General features: G+C 42.8%; 1 protein-coding gene across 1 annotated transcript in view; it reads right to left on the bottom strand.

The window, feature by feature from the left end:
* LOC121185947 (thrombospondin type-1 domain-containing protein 7A) overlaps positions 1–22,101 on the bottom strand; it is a 119,754-nt gene that overhangs the window by 29,573 nt on the left and 68,080 nt on the right. Inside the window, exons 10-18 of the mRNA XM_041044487.1 lie at positions 14,156–14,271; positions 12,950–13,085; positions 12,618–12,721; positions 10,485–10,679; positions 8,931–9,197; positions 2,410–2,588; positions 1,712–1,717; positions 1,094–1,227; positions 366–519 (exon numbers count right to left, since the gene is read on the bottom strand). Of these exons, the coding sequence (XP_040900421.1) occupies positions 366–519; positions 1,094–1,227; positions 1,712–1,717; positions 2,410–2,588; positions 8,931–9,197; positions 10,485–10,679; positions 12,618–12,721; positions 12,950–13,085; positions 14,156–14,271 (1,291 nt within the window). The remainder of the gene's footprint in view (positions 1–365; positions 520–1,093; positions 1,228–1,711; positions 1,718–2,409; positions 2,589–8,930; positions 9,198–10,484; positions 10,680–12,617; positions 12,722–12,949; positions 13,086–14,155; positions 14,272–22,101) is intronic.

Below are 22,101 nucleotides of genomic sequence, written 5' to 3'. Positions count from 1 at the left end.
GAAACCTGCCCAGGAGGTTTTGAGTCTTTATCATAAATCATCTTCCTTCCCTGCTGAACGCACAGAGAGTACAGTATAATACAGGTGATACATAAGCCATTTTCTCCTGCTTCCCAGTTCATATATCTCTTTTATTCCTCCTTGGTGGACAAGAAATAACCTGTTGACAACGATTCACACACACACTGCTCACAATAACACAGGGCAGTTATGCTTTGAACTCCTTGAACCTCAGAGAAAATATTTCTGACGAGAGAGAGATATCAAGATGAATCTCAGTGGGCTTCACAAAAGTCTGACGTTCCCATATCTGCTCTGTGCCAGACAGCTGAGCTGCTGCTGTCTGATCTGGGTTCAGCTCTCACCAGGCTGCAGCGGCTCCAGGGCCCCCAGTCATTCAGAACGCAGTCCTCGGGGCAGGGCAGCCGGCTCTCCCTGGCCCCCAAAGGCATCTCCTCTGGGTCACATAGGTAGTCCTCCACAGACTCTGATGGGCCGTCTATGGTGTTCAGCATGCACCTGTGGGATTGGTCGATAAACACACTGAACTTTACCGTATTTTACCAAAGCTGTGATACACGAACTAAAGATGTTTTAACCGGACATGGAGTTGGCCCGCACATGAGATGCTTGACAACCTACAGTGTGTTTCTCACACAGTGGAGTGTGTTGCTCAGCAGAACAGAGGTCAATGTTATGGAAATGAAAACAAACAGACAAAAAACCTCCTGGATATGGAGGATCAGTGTAACACAGACAGCCTGAACATGGACAACATGCACTCTACTTTAAATTTTCATTTTATGCTTCAACCACGTGTTAAAATATAACAATAAATAAACAGATACAGAACAGAATTTATTTTCAACTGAATCCTGACTTTCTTCAACTTTAGACTTTCTTCAATTTTATAATTTTCTATTCGAAATTACAACTTTTTAGCATAATTTTTTATGTTTTACCAAAAACATGAAACTTTTCACAGGGTCGTTGTATCAGTGTTATTATATGTCTGGATGATCGTTAAGGTGTGACCACCTGCAACTGATGCTGACACAAAATGCTAAGGACAGAAAAACAGGTTGGTAGATACCTGACTTTTCTGGTCTGGACGCCTTCGCCGCAGTTCTCTTTCAAGTCCACGTTGCTGACCTTCCACACGCTCCACGGCTCGGCGACCCACACGTACTGATTACAGTCGCTCTGACATGGAACCACCTCATATACCTGAGGACAGAATAACCTTATTCATGTACTTAATGCTTTCAGATGGATTTAGTGGCAAATGGAGGCATAGTTTTACATTTTCTTACGCAAAGATAAACCTCAGTGTGTAGGGTTCAGTGACTCAGATCATCGGGGTCGTGGGAAAAAAAAAAAGTGACCTCTGCAAATGATATTTTATATAAATATTTTGTCTTATCCATGCAACTTTGTCAGTTAGGTTTTGCCTAATACGTAGTGATTCAGCTCTCTGAGGTTTAACTCAGCCAAAGAGATTATTTCTGCCCCCAGAGCAGCTCTGCCTCCGAGAAATGTCTGTATAAATAAAACTCTATAAAACTTATAAATAAAACCATCTGCCATAGTACCTTGTTTACTTACAGTGAGGATATTGTGACTGTGTACATCTCTGTCAGTGACCCATTGACACCAGTGACACTTAACATCTGCGACTAAATTACAAATAGCTGAGAAAAGCAGCTCTTACCTGGGCCTGTAGCAATGAGTCATATCCAGCGAGCATTGGGGTGGATTAAAAGGAGACAGATGGATTAATGAGCACATGCCAACTGTTCATATAGCGCAGAACCTATGATTAATGCAACATTCGAGAGGACATAATCAGAAAAGCCTCTGGTATAAATACCTATGTGAACTTAGCACACACACACACACGCATACACACATGCATACACACACACAGACAGACACAGACACAGACACAGACACAGACACAGACACACACACACACACACACACACACACACACACACACACACACACACACACGCACAACCACACACTGCCTGGCATAGATCTACACAACCTTAATCTGCATCTGCTGATACTCACAGGCCTGGAAAGCATTTCATTTCTGCAAATCATGGATTTTATAGCACCCCTTGCTTTCTGTTCTGTTACTGCTCAGCAAAAAGTGAGCGCAGCAATAATGAAGGGAAGGTAAAGGAAAGCTCTGCAGACTCGAGCTAATTTTTCATTAATAATTAATTTATTTCTCTCTCTCTCTCTCTCTCCTGTGTTATTATGTATAAGATGTATCACACTTGTAATAAGTATAAATATATTGTTGCACAGTTCATAAATATTCAAGAAACAATGGTGAGCAGAGAAGCTCCAGGTTTTATCTCTATCTTTTCCTTGGAGTCTCAGCTCCAGCGTCTTTACCTGGTTGATGTGGTCCAGTTTGGGACAAGGCCGGCCTCCGTTGTAAGGTTTCTCTCTGAGCCATTTGGAGCGAACTTTGACCCCGCTGCCGCAGGACTTGCTGCAGCGTGACCAGTTGGACCATTCGCTGAGTTTACAGTCTGAAGGACAGGGGATGATGCACGCCTCCTCAATATAACCTGGAAGGAGGACGTAAAGATCAGAAATCAAACGTGTTTATGGACGTGACGATTTGTAAGCCACGAGGTGCATTCACCCATCAGAAGAAACGCTTTTCAGGCTATTTCAATAAATTATTAGACATCGAACTAAAGTCTGTTATTAATTATTTCAGAGGGAAAAAGCCTTCACCAGAAAATTGATTCATAAGAAAAGCTTTGAAATAAAACCTTTGTTCTCTCTGCATCCTCCTAACAGGATCTCACAGGTTGAGAACGACTGCTTTAGAGAAAAACAGCCTCGGCTGGTTCGTGATTCCCTCAGAAGAATCTTGTTTTCTTCATCCTTTATGAAACTACATTTGCCCTAATTCCCAAAGCTCAGTTTTTCTTTTCAATCTAACAAAGGGCCATTAAAGTTCAAGAACTCTTTAAATGCTAGACTGGGAAAACGCCCAGCTTGTAAGAGCACAGCAAACTATTAACCGATACTTCACAAACTAATCTAAATGCAGTTATTGATTTTCAGCGTAGTGGAATGAAAACAGGGCCCACATTTAAAGCCCGACTTTATGGTCTGTTATATAAAAGTCAAAAAATCCAGCAAAGCAGTGTTTGAGTCTGGCGACAAGCTTCATTACTTCAATCTCTTTTTCCTCAGCACACAGGGTCATGACACAGTCAACAGTTTTAACCATCTCAGTCTGCTTGTTATTCTTGGTTTTTTTTTTTTTTGGGTTGCTTTTTGTTTTTTTTGTTTTTTTTTTATATTTCTCCATCTCTGGGCTTTGATTTCCTCTCTTTTTTTCCTCTGCACACAGGTCAAATGTGTTGAAAGAGATTATTCTTCTGAACCTTTGGCTTTGTACATTCCAACATATTTCCAAAGATTTCGCTCAGAGCGGGAGAGCGAGAGATATGAGAGGCTGATACATTTTTTTTTTTTAGGCTCCTGTAACGGCGCTGGCCTGTAAATCAGTTTAGCCTTTGATTAAGAAAATCGATGAGGTGAATGAGGCGGGAAAGTGGAGTGTCACACTGGGCGCCTAAACACTTCCTCTTTCTGATGTGGGCTCTTTTTAGACATGTGGTGCTGCATTAACTGACGGGTTTGCTGAAAACACACTTCCCACATAGGCTCCTCAGACTTTACAAATCCATTTTGTCAACGTATGTGAGTATTTTTCTCGCTTCTTTTTTTTTAACCTGAGAAGAATCTTGCGGAGCACATATGTTCCTCTGTAGCACCATCGTGCTTCACAGTGACACACTGAGCTGCCAGGTACAACAACTCGCATCCAGTGCTGTCCACTGAGCTCTGCTGGAGCACATGGATGATAACAGCAGTGGAGAGCGGCAGCCATTTAGATTCTTTATTCATAATGTCTTTATTACCAAACAACAACCAAATCTCAGAACATAGTTTAGATAATGTTAACATTTTTTCCAGATGATTTAATTTTCCCTGCTCCCTGGTTAAACTAAAATCAAAGCAGTGACAGTGCAATGTGTTTTGCAAAGAGAAAATGCATTTCTTATAAGGTGAGCATTTCTTTAAGCCAGTTTCAGCCTTCACTTTGGTAAGTGATGTGATGACTTTGGCTCCATAATAAGGAAGTGACTGTAAAGCACAAGAGAATAAGTTGGTGTTTGATATAGTGAAGCTCAAACAGCTCATAAAAAAAAATAAGAAGAAGCAAAATCAAACAGAGAACTGGACGTTTGCCATTCCTCTCCAGCCACACACATTATTACAACAGGTTTGTGAGGGTTTTGTGTGATGCAGTACAAATATTGGCCCAAACGCAGCCTCAGCACTGCTGAGGATGATCAACCTGAGTTTTCTTAAAATTAAAATAACGTCACACTCCTGTGTCCTTTCATTTTTCTTTCCTGTTACACTCTTTCAGTATTCAGTGCACTCGGAAAGTTTGCAGAGCCCTCGACTTTCTTCACATTCTGTTATGTTCTTATGCTAAAATCATTTAAATTCATTTTCTCCCTCATCATGTATTAGGGACAACTCTGTCTGAATGTCCCTGAGTGTCAAAGCCAGAGCCCTGACTTGAACCCGATCGAACATTCCTGGAGAGACCTGGAAATGGCTGCTCACCGACGGTCCCCATCCAACCTGCCAGAGCTTGAGAGGATCTGCAGAGAAGAATGGCAGAAAATCCCCAAATCCGAGTGTGCAAAGTTTGTCGCGTCACACCCAAGAAGACTCGAGGCTGTAATTGCTGCCAAAGGTGTTTAAACTAAGTCCTGAGTCAAGGGTCTGAATATGTCAGATGTCAATGTTATATTTCAGCTCTTCCTTTTTAGTAATGAGGGAAAAAATGAACGTGAATGGTTTTAGGAAAAAGCTACAAAGTAATAAAATGTGGAAAAAGTGAATGCACTGTATCTACAGACGACTCCTCCCAAAGATGGCGGCACCCTGCACCAGCCTGGCTCAGCTGAAGAGGACAGTTGAAGGGTGGTGCTGTCACCAACTCCACTGGCCCAAAACTGAGCAGCAAGATGCTTTGCAAGCTAATATCATTAGAAAATAAAAAAAGTCTGCTTAATCCAGTCAAGACTAGAGTCCTGGCAGCACTTTGGCACCAACTAAATACTCAGTGACACCCATACACACACACACACACGCACACACTTCTGCCTGACCTCCTTACACTCTGGCGCCCCTTAGTACAGATCAGCATCTCTACATCAACACCTTGCTGAGTTCAGCATACGCTCTGAAATAAGCTTCATCACCTTTGACCCCCCACTGCAGTCCCTACAGTCAAGTCCAGTCATTCTAAATCACCGAACATGTCACTTGAAGTTCACCCAGTTCGAAAGCTGCGGCACCTCAGCCCGCAGTTCACTTGTAGTTCAACTGATATAAACTTGTTAGGTGTCTTGCCACGCTCTCGGGGAGGTTTTTGGGCCGAGTCCAGATAGGAGATCACTCCTGTTGCCTTTAGAAGTCAACTCAACCTGGCACAAGCTCTTGCTGTACATCCCAGAGCAGTTGTCAGTGCTGTAGGAAGCTTTCCTAACTGCTGCCCCACTTCACCTGAAATGTTTCACTGCCCGGCCAATTCTCGAACCTCCCAGTGATAGATGGGATAAGAGCTGAAATTTACTAGAAGTAAACAAGTTTTACTGTAACAACCAAAACCAATCAACATTTTGCTTATAACATAATTTTGAAAACATTATATTAAAGTAATTAGGCTCAAGGTACCTCGTTAAACAAATTACCTACTTCACCATCACCAACAGCCACAGCTTCTGTGGCTGTGTCCTTCCTTCTTTTGTCTTTGCACATGGAAGAACCGGCTGGTATTTCCAGTGTGCTGGCACAATGTTTAAACTCGAAGGTGATAAATTGATGCAGAAATAGAAGACAACCACTTAATGTGGCTCATACAAAAAGTGCAAAAGATTGATCACCTGCACAGTGATCCATTGGCTAAAATTCCCAGAAGCTACACAATTTCTTGGAATCCCTGGCACTCCTCCCAGAAACTTTCTGAACTCAGCCATATTCTATATTTTTCATTTTTGTAGAGGCTGTTTTGACAAGTAAGAAACACAGTAAAAATCTGGCTGCTTTGGGCACGGCTGCTTTAAGATGGGCTCCGACATGACACAGTGCGGTTTCTGACACTAACGTGCTTTTCTCATTATATCTAACCGATGTTTTTTTTGTTTTGGCTTCACAACCTGTAAAACATTCATCATAATGAGATCATAATGCCTCTGTAAAATAATTACAAAATTATGCTTTTGGTGGAACTAACATCAATCACAATCAGTGGAAATGCACATGAGGTTGTAAGTGAAGCCTTTGGCTCCAGGAAACTAATACTGCCTGATTCCTGACCCGTTACACCCACTGCACAATCATCTCCATGGCAATGGGGACAGTCTAATCCCTGGGAATTCAGAAAATAACTGGAGGCTCAATGCTCAGGCTGGAGAATAGAGGAGAAAGAAAGAGTCACAAAAGGCCAGAGGGACCCTTTCGTGTATAGCACGAATGTTATCAGACACTGACCTTAGTCCTCAAACCTTGACAGCACACTGCTAACATGTGGCAACACTCAAAACAGAATAAACTCAATTATACGGTACAGGATCCTAGTGTGTTTTGCCTTGTTAGTACAAATATGGGTCGTCATGCAACAACAAATCTGTTTACTGCAGTTCTGCTCAGGTTCACAGGTCTTCAGCGAGATGTTTTTTCTTTATGGCTTCCCGCAGTGACTGCGTTCCCTCCGCCTTTACCACATCCTGCCAAGACGAGGCCAAAGCCCCCCGAGCCATCCTGTAACAGTCACGGTGACGGGCAAAGCATCATGGGTCACTTGTTGTTATTAATATAAGAAATACTGTAGGTGAGTAATGTTAAATAAATAGGACATAGCAGGGGACTTCTAATGGGATTTTCCCTGACTGCATTATGGCCTTTGGCCCAATGCAATGGTATTTAGCAGCCATATTAATGTTTTGATGTGTGCTTACATTTTTGTTGTGTAGTAACATTTTGTTAAGCAGCTACACTGTTTTGTTCAGTCGTTAGATGAATTTGTTGAGCACTTTTTCATAGTTACATTTTTGCTGTTAAGTAGTTATATAATAAAGATATGAGCTGAACTGTTTTCTTGGTAGTTATACTCAGTTCACTGTCATACATTAACACATATGTGCAGAGACTCTGCCATGATTTCTGTATATATACAACACAACAACACACTAATTAGATCCTCATGTGTCTGACTGCAATTATGGCTGGGAACTAATAGAATCAGGAATTTGTTGTTTGGATGTTAGTCACTTTTTGTGCAGCTGATTCTTACATCCCTTTGACCATTTAGATGGTTAAAAAAAAACATATACAAATATCCAAATCCTTTTTAATGTATTGTTCTCTGAAGTCCACAATCCTCAGTATAATATTCACTCTCTCTCACGGACGAATGAGGAAATCTGAAAAGTGAGCAATACCACAGAGCTGGGATCAGCGTGCACTTTTAACGATAATCCCCTTTTTCCTGTTGATGTCTGTGGAATACAGAGATAACAGTGGCACAGTTTGCCTGATCGACATCGTAGCCGAGGGCACTGTGTCAGCTGCAGAGTCGTGGAAGGACCCTGTCTCCTCCTCTGTCAAGATTAAAAGTGATGATGGCTGCGACGGAGAGAATGGCACAGAAAATGAAGGAGGGAGTGGCAGAGAAAACGGGGAAAGAGCGGCCGGATGATGGGGATAAAAGAGAGATTTAACGATATCTTTGAGATTCACATGTACTAACACCGAGCCCCATGAATGTGTTTTTGTTTTTTTGTGTACACCTCAAGGAACATTTCTTTTTTTTTTTTATTTCCCTCTAAGCTCAGTGATACTTATAGATGAATGCATGGCTGCACACACACACACACACACGCATACGCTCACATTCACATAGGTGTAAAAATACATAGAGGCTGACACACACAAACACACACACAGCCCCATCTTTACGATGTGCACTTGTCACACCCACACTCAGATTAACTGACGCATATCAGAGTCTATGACTCACACAAGGAGACTAAAACCGTGTTTATATATGCACAACGCTGATGTATTCATTCGAACATCTCCCGCATTCTATTTCACAGCAATTTCACAACGAGCTTCTGAGCCCGGATTCTTTGCTTGAAGTATTTTGGATCTAAGATAAGACCTTACAACGAGGAGACAAATGATTCTGACAGCGTGTGGGAAAAAGGCCTCCTCGTGTAGGAACTCGGCATTCACAATGAGTCGCTGGCCTCCGTGGGAGGGGCTCTCGTATGTGCACAAACAAAATCTTTCGCTTCAGATGAATATTTAACAGAACAACAAGTTATTCTTGCATCTGCAGAAATTCCGACGTGCTATAGTATATTTCTCACCTGAAACGGAGAAGTCAAAGCAGGTGAGGGGGAAAAAAAACATACTGTGCTCTATTTCTGTGATTTAATGCAGATTTCTGTGTGTTTCCATCGTCAGGGGTTACAGGCCAGTCTCAGACAGCTCACCCACGTCATGAAAAAACAGATTTTCTCAGACCTACTGTGACTCTGACCTACTGTGATGCAGTCAATCAGGATAGTTTTGGTCTTATTACTCCAAGTCAATAAGACAGCATCATCTCTTTCCACACACAGTGTCTCTAACATCCATTTAATACACTGTAAACAGTTTTCACCGTTATGAACATATTGTCTTCCAGTCTGTCCTCACCTTCCTGCACACATCTGAAAATCAACCCTTTAACAACACAGAAAGCTGTGTGATTAAACCTCTGTGCAGTCACGAACACACACACACACACGTTTACTCACCGTGACTGTTGCAGCGTGACGTCTCCACCAGCCTGTTGTCCTGGTCGTAACACACCATGGCCTGATAGCGATAGCCCTGTCCACACTCCTTGATGTCCCCCTGGACCTTCATTCCCAGGATGCTCTCCACTCTGCCTCCCTCAGGCAGGATGCAGTCTGACCAGTTCCCCACCGGCTGGGCGTTGTACTTGTCACACGGACAGTACTGGGTCTCACTCAGAGGGTACATTTGCGTGTTCTTGCACTTGTCCTTCTTCTTACTCCTCCCTAAAGAGTGAAGAGGACCAGAGATGAGCCAAACTGCCTTAGGAGAGGTGACTCCACATGTCTGCTGGTCTGTTGTCTGTTGGTGGATTTCTGTCACCGTCAGTCTCATCCGGATGTGCTGAGGCTACATTCTAGGCCGTGTTTGGTATAAGTGTACTCACGAACAGCAACAGCAGCTCCCGAGGATGGATTACGCTGGCAAAATGGTTTCAAGCAGAGTGATCTTTTACTGAAACAGCTTGACATTTTTAATCCTCAGACATGTCAAGCATCGCTGATTGACATGAAGAAACTTTTTTCCTGTGCCAGTCTATCATTAGGAGCTGTTGTTTCCCATTTAATAAGGAGATGAGGCATCTTTACCTGCAGGTTCCAGTGTCTCCATCAATCTACTTTGACTGTCTTCTTGTTTTTTTTTTGCATTAAAGTCATTCCAGCTAAGGTCTGACAGCTTTTTCCTGCATTAGAGCCATGCATCTAAGCAGCATACTGCTGATTAGCATGCTATAATCTGTCTGTGAAGGTCACATTAATCAACAGGCATGTTCTGCTCCACTTTTACTATCCACTTAAAGGAAACTAAATTTGTGTAATCTTGGTTTTGTTTTGAAATAATCTAAGATCACTAAACTCAACAGGAGGATGCAGACTTAGTTTTTTCCCCAGTAAAAGGATCTGTGAGCGCCTGGCCAACATCTTACATACTGCTGATAACTTTTCCCAAATATAGCTATAAATTCCAGATAAAACTACAAAATCCAGGCTCTCTCCTGTCTGGTTTAAACCTAAGAACAATTAAACCACCTCTTCAACATCTCTGCTCTTTTACACTTGGGTGAATGGGTCAAAAGACTCTAAACTTCTAAACTTTCACGTCAGGGGAAAATAAAAGCCATTCAAATCCATGTTCTCAAAGTTCAAGGTTGACTTTTCACCCCCGAGGAACCTTTTGTGGAGGTGCCTTAATGCATTGCACCGCTTCTGTCATTTCGCTTTTATGACTGTGATGCACAGGGCAACTCTCTGGGGACACTCTGATGGATAACAAAGGCTGAGGAGTTATTTCAGATTTGTTGCTTTAATCCCACTGGAGCATTTAGCTGGCAAGAACAATCTGAACAGATTTATGACCTTGTGTTTCACTTTACTGCTGGTCTCTTGGAGCATTGCCCACCAACATTACCCCTCAAACTGCCTTGTACCTCATCAACACTTAAACAACAGTGCAAATAAGCTTGTCTGAAAACAGTTCACAGCGGCGGCCCACTGTATGCTCTCTGTTCTCACCTATCAGTGCCCTCTTTCTGGTGCGGACCCCCACACAGTCGGCCGTGCAGGACGAGAACTTGGACCAGTTGGTCAGCTGGCAGTCGTCCTGGCAGGGGAGCTGACAGCGCTGAGTGATGGCTGGCATGGTCTTGGCGAATTTCAGACACTCGCTGATGTCGGCCTGCGTCCCGTCCAGCTGGCGACAGGACACAGCTGGAAGAATTAGAGGAAGTCGTGTCAAAAAGGCTCCATTAGAACGCGTGGGCAATTACATGGTTTGATGTTTGATTGTTTCAGCAGACGGATTAATAGGTAAAGCAGGGACTGAAGAGTGCACGACAAAGATGTATGACAATAAAGGAGGAAGTGAGTGAACTATAGTGGTGCTACAGTCCTACATTTTTACATCATGGTGTTGCTACTGTCAGAGGGACACTCCACTAATTTAGTGTTTCACTACAATGAAGTAAGTGATGGCACTTGAGTCTTGGCTCTGGAGGAGCTTCATCTTCTCTGAGAGAAGACACACGAGACACTACAACTGTCTTCACAGGCTGACAGTGGCTCCCTGTGACTGGTGAAATTACTTTGATATGTAAAGTGCACATATATGTAAGCGATCCTAACACTTCTTCGCCTGCTGGTGAGCTACATAACATCAAATGTAGATTTAAAGAGGGGAACTAAACAGTTAATGAAAAAATAATCAGAACTGTACAGTTTAGAGTAGATATCACGAGGGGCTAAATAACTATTGTGATCATAGCTGACACAAATGCATTTGGTTTGAAGCCCACAAGTCAGTTTTTCTTGGCTTGCATCATCCCGTTCTTTGTTCTTTCAATTAAGGGTATTACTTTTGTTGCTGCGATTTTTCATTTTCTTGTGACGCAGACGTTCTGCAGGGCTGTACCTTCATAGAGAAATCAATCTCTAAACACATTTTTGCTGAACCCCCGTGGGCACTGCTCTCGGCTTGGAAAGCCTCCGTCTGATGGTGTGTGAGGTCAGGTCTTATCTTATGCGAGAGTGTGTGTGCGTGTGTGTGTAAGAGAGAGAAAGTGGGAGAAGAACACATGCTCCTGGTTGTTCTGTGTGTTTAATAGTGCCACTACAGTGTTTTATTTCCCTCTAAGGAAAGCCTCTGTCAAGGTAAGAAACACAATACACTGTCAGAAAACACAGAGCAGAAAAGACAATGTGTCTCATTTGGTTTAAGTCAATGACAGAATGATTTCTGCCATTACAAGTGTCAGAGGTGTGAAAACAAGAGCAGGAGGGCCTCGGTATCAGGTGTCACATGGCATCAAATCAGTGAAAAGCTGCACAGAGTCTGGAACAGTGCGGCGAGTAAGTCTAATGGGGACCTTAAAGCATTTTCATGAATAGGCTGATTCTTCCGTCCATTAATAAAAGTTAGGTTAGCGAAGAAGAAACAGAAATATAAGCACTGATAATGGCCTTCTATAGGAGCTGGAACATAATGAAAGTGATCATTCTGCGTGACCCCCCGAAATTGGATTTTTCTGAAAGCCTTCCAGGACTACATGGTACATCCGTCCTCTATAAAAAGGCAAAAGGAAATATGCTTTTAAAGAAGGAGAGCCACAGCTCCTTGAAAGCACCCGTCACTTATGTGTGAAGCCCATATGAACAGGGGGTGGAGCTGTCGTATGCTATAGGCGAGGTGCAGCATCTTCTCCCAAATTTCAACAAGAGACATTTGATTAAAATTGCATGACAAGAGCCTGAGGTGGAAAAAAAAAGCCAGCAGTGAAACAACCACAACTGTCAAACGAGTCTCAAGAGGCGCCATCACGAGTTACGAACACATTTCCTTCCTAAACTTAGAAGGACTAGAAAAAAGAAAAATGAAATAACCGGTAAAAAGAAAAAGAAAAAAGTCTCCTGTTGATGTTTTTAGGGGTGTCAGCCTCAGTTTGTGTTACTTCTTGTAAGTGGGAGGATTTGATGTGTGCTCTAAGTAAATTGGCCTTTTCTCTAAACCGTGGCACATCCGCCCGCTGCCTCGTGGCCCGGCTCCAGATGCACCGCAGCAACGAGCAAAAATTTAATTTACAACGATGAGCAATGGTTCACTCATGATGAAGAGGGAAACGGGAGGGAGGTGGAGAGTTTGGGTTTCTATACCTCTTGTCTGAAGTCCTGGTCCACAGGTCTCCTGAGCACCGGGACTGTCCTGTCTCAGGAACCATGGGACCAGCTGGCACTTCCTCCATTTGTGGGTCTTCCATCTGGAATAAATCAGGACAGTACAGTGCAGCCATATCAGTGCATGTAAGTAAGAATGTAAGTATGTAATAAAGCACTCAGCACACTGCAGGGCTGAACTATTTGAATAAAATATCTAACTGCTATTTTTTTGAGACCAATACTGTGACTACTTTATACAAATTAAAACTACAATTCAATTCAAGTACAAAAAAAATCTGACATCAGTATTATTACTTCAGTTCCTTTACCTGAAACCCGGACAGACTTTGGGGACCTCACAGTCCCTCTCCTCCTCCAGCACCTCTGGACAGTCCTGTCCTCCGTTGGATGGCAGCTGGATGATAAGACGTTTCCTTGATTGCTTTCTCTTCACAGCATTACCAGCTGAACAGACACGGACAATTGTTGGATTAAAATAAGAAATGTCTGCATGGGGAAGTGGTGAGAAAAATGTCAAAATGATAAGCTTGGCTGCTGTGTTAATAGCCCTTGAAGAATGGACTTGGAGGCAACTATTGCCAAATCTAATTGACAGCTATCGTAGACAACGTGCACGTCTGATTAGCCGGGATTTCAAGCCAACAACGATGATGTAGAAAAATCCCATTAGACCTTGGAATTGACTCAGATTAAATTTATGGTATTTACATGTGTGGAGATGCCCTCGAGTAGTTCATTAAAGATGAAACGAGCCTCTGGGTAGTCCTGAACCTCTGTATGTGGGTGGTGTGCGTAATTCTCTGAACAAGGTGAAAATATGAACAGCACTCACACACTATAAAACGCACTGCCACTGGTTCGGGACGCTCAGAATGAAGAGATTTATGCCAGAGTGTCACATGAAGAGGTCATCAAAATATGGATGATAATGATTTTCAGTCGTAAATCAATGTAATGTATTCGCCGCTGCTCAGCAGCTGGGGCAACGGCCCGACAAAGGTGACCTCGTCTGAGCCATGTTTTTCTCTCACGGCATGAAAACAACAACCACGCCACGCACTTGCTGACACTTGTAGCCACGGGCGGGTCAGCTTGCCACGCGCACTAAAAGAGGTCAGCCTAAAGACTGTCTTACATGCCAATCTGTCAGATTAATTATGTGTAACAAGACTTGAGTGCATGTGTTTATGTGGTAGTTAATGTGTCTGGCTCAGTGCAGTAGGTCCCACCCCTGTAGTTTTTCTACACCATTAAATTAAACTGGCTTCTGTGTATAGCTCTAGACCGGATTAGAGTCAGAACAGTACATGTTTATTTCATGATCATTGTTATCATGATCATGAAATAAAATTAAAAATTAATCCAAATTATGAATAAAGGGAAATAAAAGACCTGAGCGCTTAATAACCATGACTCATTTTCCAGTGATCTCTGAGGCAGTGCTACTCCACATCAGCTGGGTCATCTCTTCTTGCAGGTGATTGATTTTTTTTTTTTTTTTTTTCCCACTGTACCTGCGTCGCATGTAACAGGACATGGTGTCCAGTCGCTGAACGGGGTCACGATACAGTCCTTCTTGCAGGGCAGCTGACATGGTCGCACCGTGCTGGGGCGAGGGCCGTCTGGACACCTAGACAACAAACACACACAGCAGGGCTGTAGAGTAACACTGCTGGGGGCCACATGCTGGGGTACACATTCACCAAAACACAACAGAGAGAGATCTGAGCCCAAAGAACTGAATTATGTTGATATACAGCAGCAGATTCTCGCTCAGTGATTTCTGGGAGACACTTACGCCCCCCGGAAAACACTGTTATTATGAATGAACCTAACCCATGGTAAAAACCACCTTAGGTAAGTATTAGACTGAAATCACTGGGTGTTGAAGAAGAGCACTGGTTATCAGGCCCGTCTCTGGATATTTTAGTGCTCTAGGCGAGAGATGTCCGCTGGCGCCCCTGAGGGGTCTGATTCTTTATATTTGAATATTTTATGACAATTATAATAACTTTCAAATTTAACATCGTTCAGCTTCTGTTCTGTGTCATGACATTAGCATCACCTGTCAGCTCTCAGGCTGTCTTTACATGCTCACTAGCCTCTTATGTTTTATCCTGGTTTCATCATTATTTGCTTTCTTTTGTCAAGTCACTGACTGTGTGACTCGAGCTGAGGAAACATACAGTATCATCCCTCTCATGATAATGATTTATCCTGTGGATCATATCATACAATGTTCATGAAGACATAAGTAACCAGGTCGCACATGTGTGATTCTTACACAGTGACGTGAGTACATGAACCATGGGGTCGGAAAAGTGGAAAAACAGCAAGTTAAATGAGAGCCAGCCCCCAGCAGAGTGTCCCTCTACAGTCTCTCTGTAGTCTCCTCTCTATCAGGCATCGCCAAAAAAATCTTTTCCTCCTCCTCTTTGGTATCCCTCCAGATGGTGGCGCCCTGGGCGACCACCTAGGTGGCCTATGCCTAAAGCCAGACCTGCTGGTTTCACCTCACCTGGCCTCAGAATCATCTAAGAACCAGAATCTTCTGCTTCTTCGTTTTAAAACTGCAGTAGGAATTTTTTTTTACCGTTTCATCCTCCAAAATCACAACGTAAAGTAGCAGGAAGAGCCTGTAAATTAACTCTGTAAAGCAAAATGAAATCTAAAATGTGGCATATTTCTATTCAGCACTCACAGGAAACAACAATCTAACAAGAGAAAAAAGCTTCGCACACAACTGCAGTATGAACGTGTAGTCAGAAAAACAAACCAGTCACCACACACTGAGCCCATAAACATACATGGTTAAGGATCTTTTTATTAGCACTGATAAAACCAAAGTGTTTTGCTCAGCGCTTCATCAGAGCTTATGAAAAGTCACCTTTTCATAGTAAAAGACCATTGAACATACAGTATATTTTTATGGGCTGAGTGTGTGTGGTCATTGCTTATGGTTTATTTTTTCTGGCAGTAATATAAAAACTGGAACTGTCTCATAGACCAAAATGAATGAGCTCTTCATTCAGACCGAGCTGAATTTTTTTTTTGGGAGAGTTGGTAAACGTGTGTGATCTGTGTTTTTTTTTTTTTTAACATTACTTAAATGATGCTGTTGTGATTTCTGGTCACTGATGTTCAACATGTTCGGGGTCATTTGTTTGGACCTGTCAACAAGAAAATGTGTCCGGTGCAGCTGTAACTGAAATATGGATGGTTTTCCCCAAACTGCAAAACATCAGTGGCTTTCATTTAGTGACAACTCAGCTGACATTTAAAATGGTGACTGCTAGAAATATAAACTATGCCTTCAAGCTTTAATAAATATCACTGTAGAGGTTTGGTGCACCAACCATCTGGGTATTGCTTGAATACAGAATGTAATTATTCTAGGCACAATCTAGGGCAATAAAAACTGATGAAAACCTACGTAATCACATCCAGTTTATGACTGATGTATGCCATCTGGCTGACGGCCCTCCAAAGATATAAAGAAGAGATGGTCATATAACCCCAACAGAGCACTGTAGGTGTTACAGGAAATAGTTAGGGGGTACTTTACATTCACTTCTCTCTGCTGGGGAAACTCTGAGCTCCTTAAGGCTACAGACGGCTGACTAGCAGAACAGCCTCAGGACAGAAACTGCCTTGTTTTAACTGGAGTGTGCTATCAGTGAGTGATAATCCCTTTGATGACACAGAATACAGGGTCAAGCTGAGGTTTTTCGAACAGGGGTTATAGTTAATCTTCAGTCATTTAAGCACCTAAGGTCCCCTGTGCATACTTCTGAACCAAGATAAACAGGTCAAGACAGACCTGCTGGAGGACATTTTGTAATCTGATCTCTGCAGTACTACGTGCCCGGTCTCGCAGCCGGATGTTGCCGCTCTGTTTCCTCATCCTATGGCTGACACAGCGATCATCTGGGTCACGTTTAATGTTGCTAAGAACGAGCGTTCTCCTCTGGGCGTTCCATACTCGTTAGCATGGTGTTATCAGAGAACCGATAGGAAGCCTCACAGGCAAAATGTAATAATGTAACTGTGACACAAGGAGAGATTTATTTTTAATACCAATAGACAGAGCTAAATCCTTCTCGAGCAGAACAAATCCTCTGGTGTCTTCATACAAGTGAATGGTTCCCAGGAAAAAAAGACAAAAAAAAAAAAACGAATGAAGCAGGGGGAGAGTACGTTTACGCTTCCTGGGTTCAGCTGATGCTAACGTACGTAAAGAAGTGAATGAACGGGTGTCTCATTCGAGGACACTTCAAGAGGACGCAAAGCTGTTGAATCCAACCTTCGAACTGAGACTGGAGAACAGTTTCTACACTAGACCCCGGTCCCCGGCGCTAACCAGGATTCTATCATTTTAAATATAAAACCTATTTTATGACGTGTGAAGACAGAAATAAACAGTGCAAAGAAATCTACAAGATCTAAATACAATAAAAGTGTATACAGAATAGAGAGAAAAGCAGCTTATCATAAAAACAATCCAATGAGCAGGAGGCAGATATCAAACCTGCAGGTTCATGAACCAAACGTATTTAAGAAAGATAAAATGTTTGACTGTCAACACTTCATTTAAAAAAACAAAAAAAAAACCAATATCAGTTCACAACAATAAACCCGTTACTTCAGCCTCAAATGATTTTTCTGTGAGTTTACTAAAAAAAAGGAAGCGGAGCACCTGAAGATGGAGCACAACCACATCAGATTCTTGTTTTCATTAGGATATAGGTGCTGTAAATCTGAATCCAGGTGCAAATTGGATCCCCTGCACAGATATCACAACAGTGTCACAGCTGAAGGTGCTGGAAAATTAACATTTCACATCAAATGAAACAAATGTAGTGTAGAATTTCTTTAGCTTGTTTTCTGTGCAAGTGAAGAAATGTTCAATTTCTTATTTATTGGTTCTCAACTCCTTGAAAATTTGCATCAGACAGACAAACATCTCTCCTTGTCACGACGGATCGTGGGTCTTAAGATGCTGTGACTTCAAGAGCTGTTTGACAAAGACGGGATTAAACCTCTGACCTTGTTATATTCCCTGTGCTACTCAAAAAATGGCAGATGTCAGAGGATGAGCTACAATTTAACGCTCATACGAGATCTTGAAAGGACACAAGCATTAAAACTATATTCCTATTTAGATGAAGCACTGCAGTGTAAAAATACTGCTTGACTCTCGCCTTTGATCCAGGCAGAACACGCTCTGAATACCAAACTCCACCTTAGGGGACTCTGACGTGCAGATTACCTGCGTTTTAGATTTCACCTTTTCAGTGCTCCCTTCCCCCGTGTCTACACTCACACACAAACACAAGCAAATGTTCTCAGCAGAAAAGCAGCAGCATTGATTGTTGGATCAAACGCCTCACACACAAACTCTGTTTACGTTTTGCTGACAAGAAGAAGAGTTTCTCCTGGTTTTGATTGAATTATTCCTGTTGTCTCTCAGCGGTGCAGGTGGGGACAGGGTGGAGGGCTGGGCATTCAAAGAGTGTCACTGCGACTTGGGAGACCACAGTTCACATCTTGTCTCCTGTGGGCAGTCAACATGGATTCTGTCCCTCTGTCTCTGTCTCTCTCTGTGGGTTTACTCTGGGTGCTCCAATTCACCCATAACTCCTACTCCTACTGTGAGCTGGAGAATCAAAACTGTCCTTTGGTGGTAAATATGAAGAGTGACTGTGTTTGCCTGTGTTTTAGCCTGGTAACAGACTGATGAGCTGCATGCTGAGACTGGCCCAGCACCCTGGAAAGCCTAAATAAGAGCAGTACGACTGGGTGGATGGTCACTTAAGTCTTAGATTTGTGCAGGTACAGGGTGAAGGTGGGTGTTTTTCCCCTTCATTTACTATAACAATCTCACCTGGTGCAGCATTCATTCATTCATTTTGTTTTCTACAATCCCCTTTGCAACATCCTGTGTGTTTTAAGTGTTTTACATGTAGGGCAATGAGTTGACTCATAGCAGGTTTTCCTCTGCAGAGAGAACCACCCCTTTTGCTCTCCTTTTAGTCTAATTATATTGTAGCCCCACTAATGATGGGTATTATCCAAATTTCGATGATTAAAATCCAATTACATTCCAGTTTCAGGGTATGAAAAAAAAAAAAGCAGGCCATGTTTGTTGGCAGAACGCAGCACCAGCCAGAGGACTTAGAGCACAGTGCTTGGCTGGGAGACTCTGTCCGTGGGGGTGTGAAAGCTAGTTGTAATACTGCACTGTCATTTATGCATTTTTTTTATTTTGTATACATTTTGTTATTCCGCTGCTTTTCTGCTTTATTCCTCCTGTTGTCATTTTTGTCTGCAATATTATTTTTTTTATTTTTGCTTGTCATAATGTTTTTATTGTTTATTTGAAGAAAAAAATGTTTATTTACAAGGCGCTCGGGGTATTTTATCCTTTATCTTGCACAATTTTCCATTATACGCTTTCCTTTTACTACGTCCCACCAGTTCACTTGTATGTTTATCACTGCAGAAATACACTGAAGTGAATGAAGCCATCCACTAATGGCATCTGGTTTTTAACTGACTCGCTGGTTCCAGTCAGTGTCACAATCTCATAATGATCTTTAAATGTCATGATTTGTAGCGAGGCAAAGACAAACACAACATGGCACTGGGAGCTTGTCCCAAAGCACGACATTAAGACGAGCAGCCAGGCTAATGCTTATGTTTTTGCTTGCCGCTATTAGCGCGTTGAGTAATCTGTTCAGTGAGAGGCTGTTTTTTCGAAAAATGAGCAGATGGTTGAGCAGGATGAAGAGAGGAGATCCAAACAAAGAACTGACAGTAGTTTTAAGAGAGTGTACGCACACACAAAAAAGCAAGGTCTGGTGGGAAAAGATAAGGCCTAATTAATTTCATTATCAAAATTACGGACTACAAAACAAGAACATCATTTGTTTAATTTAGCATAAAACGGTTGCCGTTCTTCAGGGACCCTTTCAGCGGTGTCTTTGGCCTCCGTCTTGAGGCCTTTTAGTGATCTATCATAGTCAAAAACAAGGCGAAAACACAGCCTCCATTAGAACACACGGCGGGGAGATGATTGACTGGGCTTAATACAGCTCCTGTCGAACATCATAACCATGAATCATTCAGTTTCCTCTTTCACAAATTCCACAGCATCAATGTGATTATACAAACACACATTTGGTACCATTCAGCACACAGACTGTCAGAATCAATAAGCAGACGTTGTTGTTTTTTTTCCCTCACACCACAACAGCTTTCTCGATAGGATGATAGCAGCCCAAGCCTGAGGCACTGACATATTTGTCTCTGTTGTGTCTCTGGTTTCCATTGGGCTCTGACAGTCGGTGTTTATGTGCGTGTGTGCTGTTTGCGCGTGCGTGTACGTGTGACACGCACCGTGTGAGGGTTCACTGCCTGAGGCTGCGGGAGGAAGACAGCTCAGATCCATCTGTGAACGAGACAGGGCACATCTGCATATGCAGGGTGCAGGCAGCCATGTTTGTTTGTTCTGCTGGGATCCCATGGGTGCACTGATCAAGAGTACCTGCCAGTTGGACTGTGCCAGATGAAGACATGCAGGTTGGAAAATAAAAACAACCATTTCAAGCCACCACTGAGTTCAGGCTAGGAGATACTGGCTCTGAGCAACAGATGGCGAGGAGACCTGAGCTGCTGCATCATTATGCTGTTGCTTTGGTCAAGACGGTGGTATAAACCCAGGACACATGGCACTAAAAGTCTGTCAAATCCACTGGGGAAATACAACGAATCAAACGCTTTCATGAGAGAAGGACCATAACCTTTTCACAACTACAGACAGGTGACAAATTAAAAGAAAAACCTGAGCAGATGAGTGGAGAAACATAATGAATGCAGAGGCACAGGGGCTCACTGAAAGATTTGATGAGTATGAAAATGATAAATCACACGTGATGGTCTCAACCCTGAAGCTGAACACCTCTGGGAATCTTTGAAGAGAGAACATGTGAGACGGTTCTCTCCACTGCCATCATCAAAACAACACGAGGAAACATCCTCGGAAAGGAAAACGCAGCTCTGTACTCTGTGTTTTATTACACTGACAGCTGATCTGCTGATTATTCTCTTGACTTTTCACTCACGTGCCCATGTGATGTGCAAAGTGCCCATCCAGTCTCTCAAGCAGACGATTAGCACATGGGACAGGGAAGGGCGGCATATCCTTACATTTGATGGGTTTGGGTTAAACTAACTGTTTTGTTACGGTAAATGGAGCATCGTCGTTTGACTGTGGGTTTGAAATGGGAAACGATTAGGGCTCTGAATCCACTCCAACCTCCACTATACATGGAATTTATTACTCTATAACAATGGCACCTGACTTCTGCCTTCACTCCTTGTTTGCCCCTTGTTTTGGGGCACTTGCTCGAATGACTGATGCTGATGATCTAATTACACTGGATACCAATAAGATGTATTTTGTACGTCCTTTGTCGCCGTCAGCTCTTGACTTAATCGCTGCAGTTTGTGTTCATTGCGTGTTGCTAATATATTTTCAAAACTGTTCCTCTCGACATATTCATCGGTTTTATTTGGTTTTGTTTTGTCTCTTTAAACTGATGCTCATGCATGCTGAGTACGGACGATTTAGCCTCTTCCGCCTCTGTTAATTGACTCATGTTGCTTTGAAAACTTGCTTATCAAAGTGTTGATTGCCAGGCCTCTTTTATAGCTGACAAATGCAGCTAATTGGCAATCAACCTAATAGGACCCATCTTGGTGCCACCATTTGTCATTGCGAGTTGAAGAGTCAAAGTCATTTCCCCATGTGTGTGTCTGTGATAATTCTGGGCAGCAATCAAAACTTTACTGTGTTCACAGCTACAATACAAGAGCAACGTTCTACACCCAGAGAGCTTCTTTCTGTTGCGGTGCATTGAAGGTCTACGTGCTGGCTCACAGCCTGTTCCTGGACTCCTGCCAGTGACAGTGGCCTGACGAAAATCCACCTCAAGACTTCCTCAAAACAAAACATCTTTGAAGGGTTGCGCCAGGCAGAGTGCCTACAGAAGGATATTATAACAGACAACTGAGGCATAGCTGAGGCTGTATACAGGCAGGGTCAGAATAAGAGAAGCTTCTTCAGCACCATGAGCAGCACCACTGGCCCATGAAGGCAGGTGAAAAGAAGCCTCACAGCCTTCGGAGAGACTCCTGTTTGGCAGCACTCTCAGCATCTGTCATTCTGTGCTCTCGCCTCCAGGCAGACGGAAACTGAGGCTGTGGTGGCCTATAGCGCCCAGCATGTTTGATGGCAATCCATCGATGAGCAAAACAGCGACTTGCTATCCTTAGCACCGCAATGCTAGTGTCGCACACAACTGCAGCAGGTCAAAGGTAATTAATGGAGTAGCTCATTGAACAGTTGGGCTGACGCTTCGATGTTGCAGTTTTCTCTTCATCTGTTTACACCTGGTCT

This window comes from Toxotes jaculatrix, chromosome 8 (assembly GCF_017976425.1).
Source record: "Toxotes jaculatrix isolate fToxJac2 chromosome 8, fToxJac2.pri, whole genome shotgun sequence".
Taxonomy (NCBI): domain Eukaryota; kingdom Metazoa; phylum Chordata; class Actinopteri; family Toxotidae; genus Toxotes; species Toxotes jaculatrix.
This window is presented reverse-complemented; position numbering and strand designations above follow the sequence as displayed.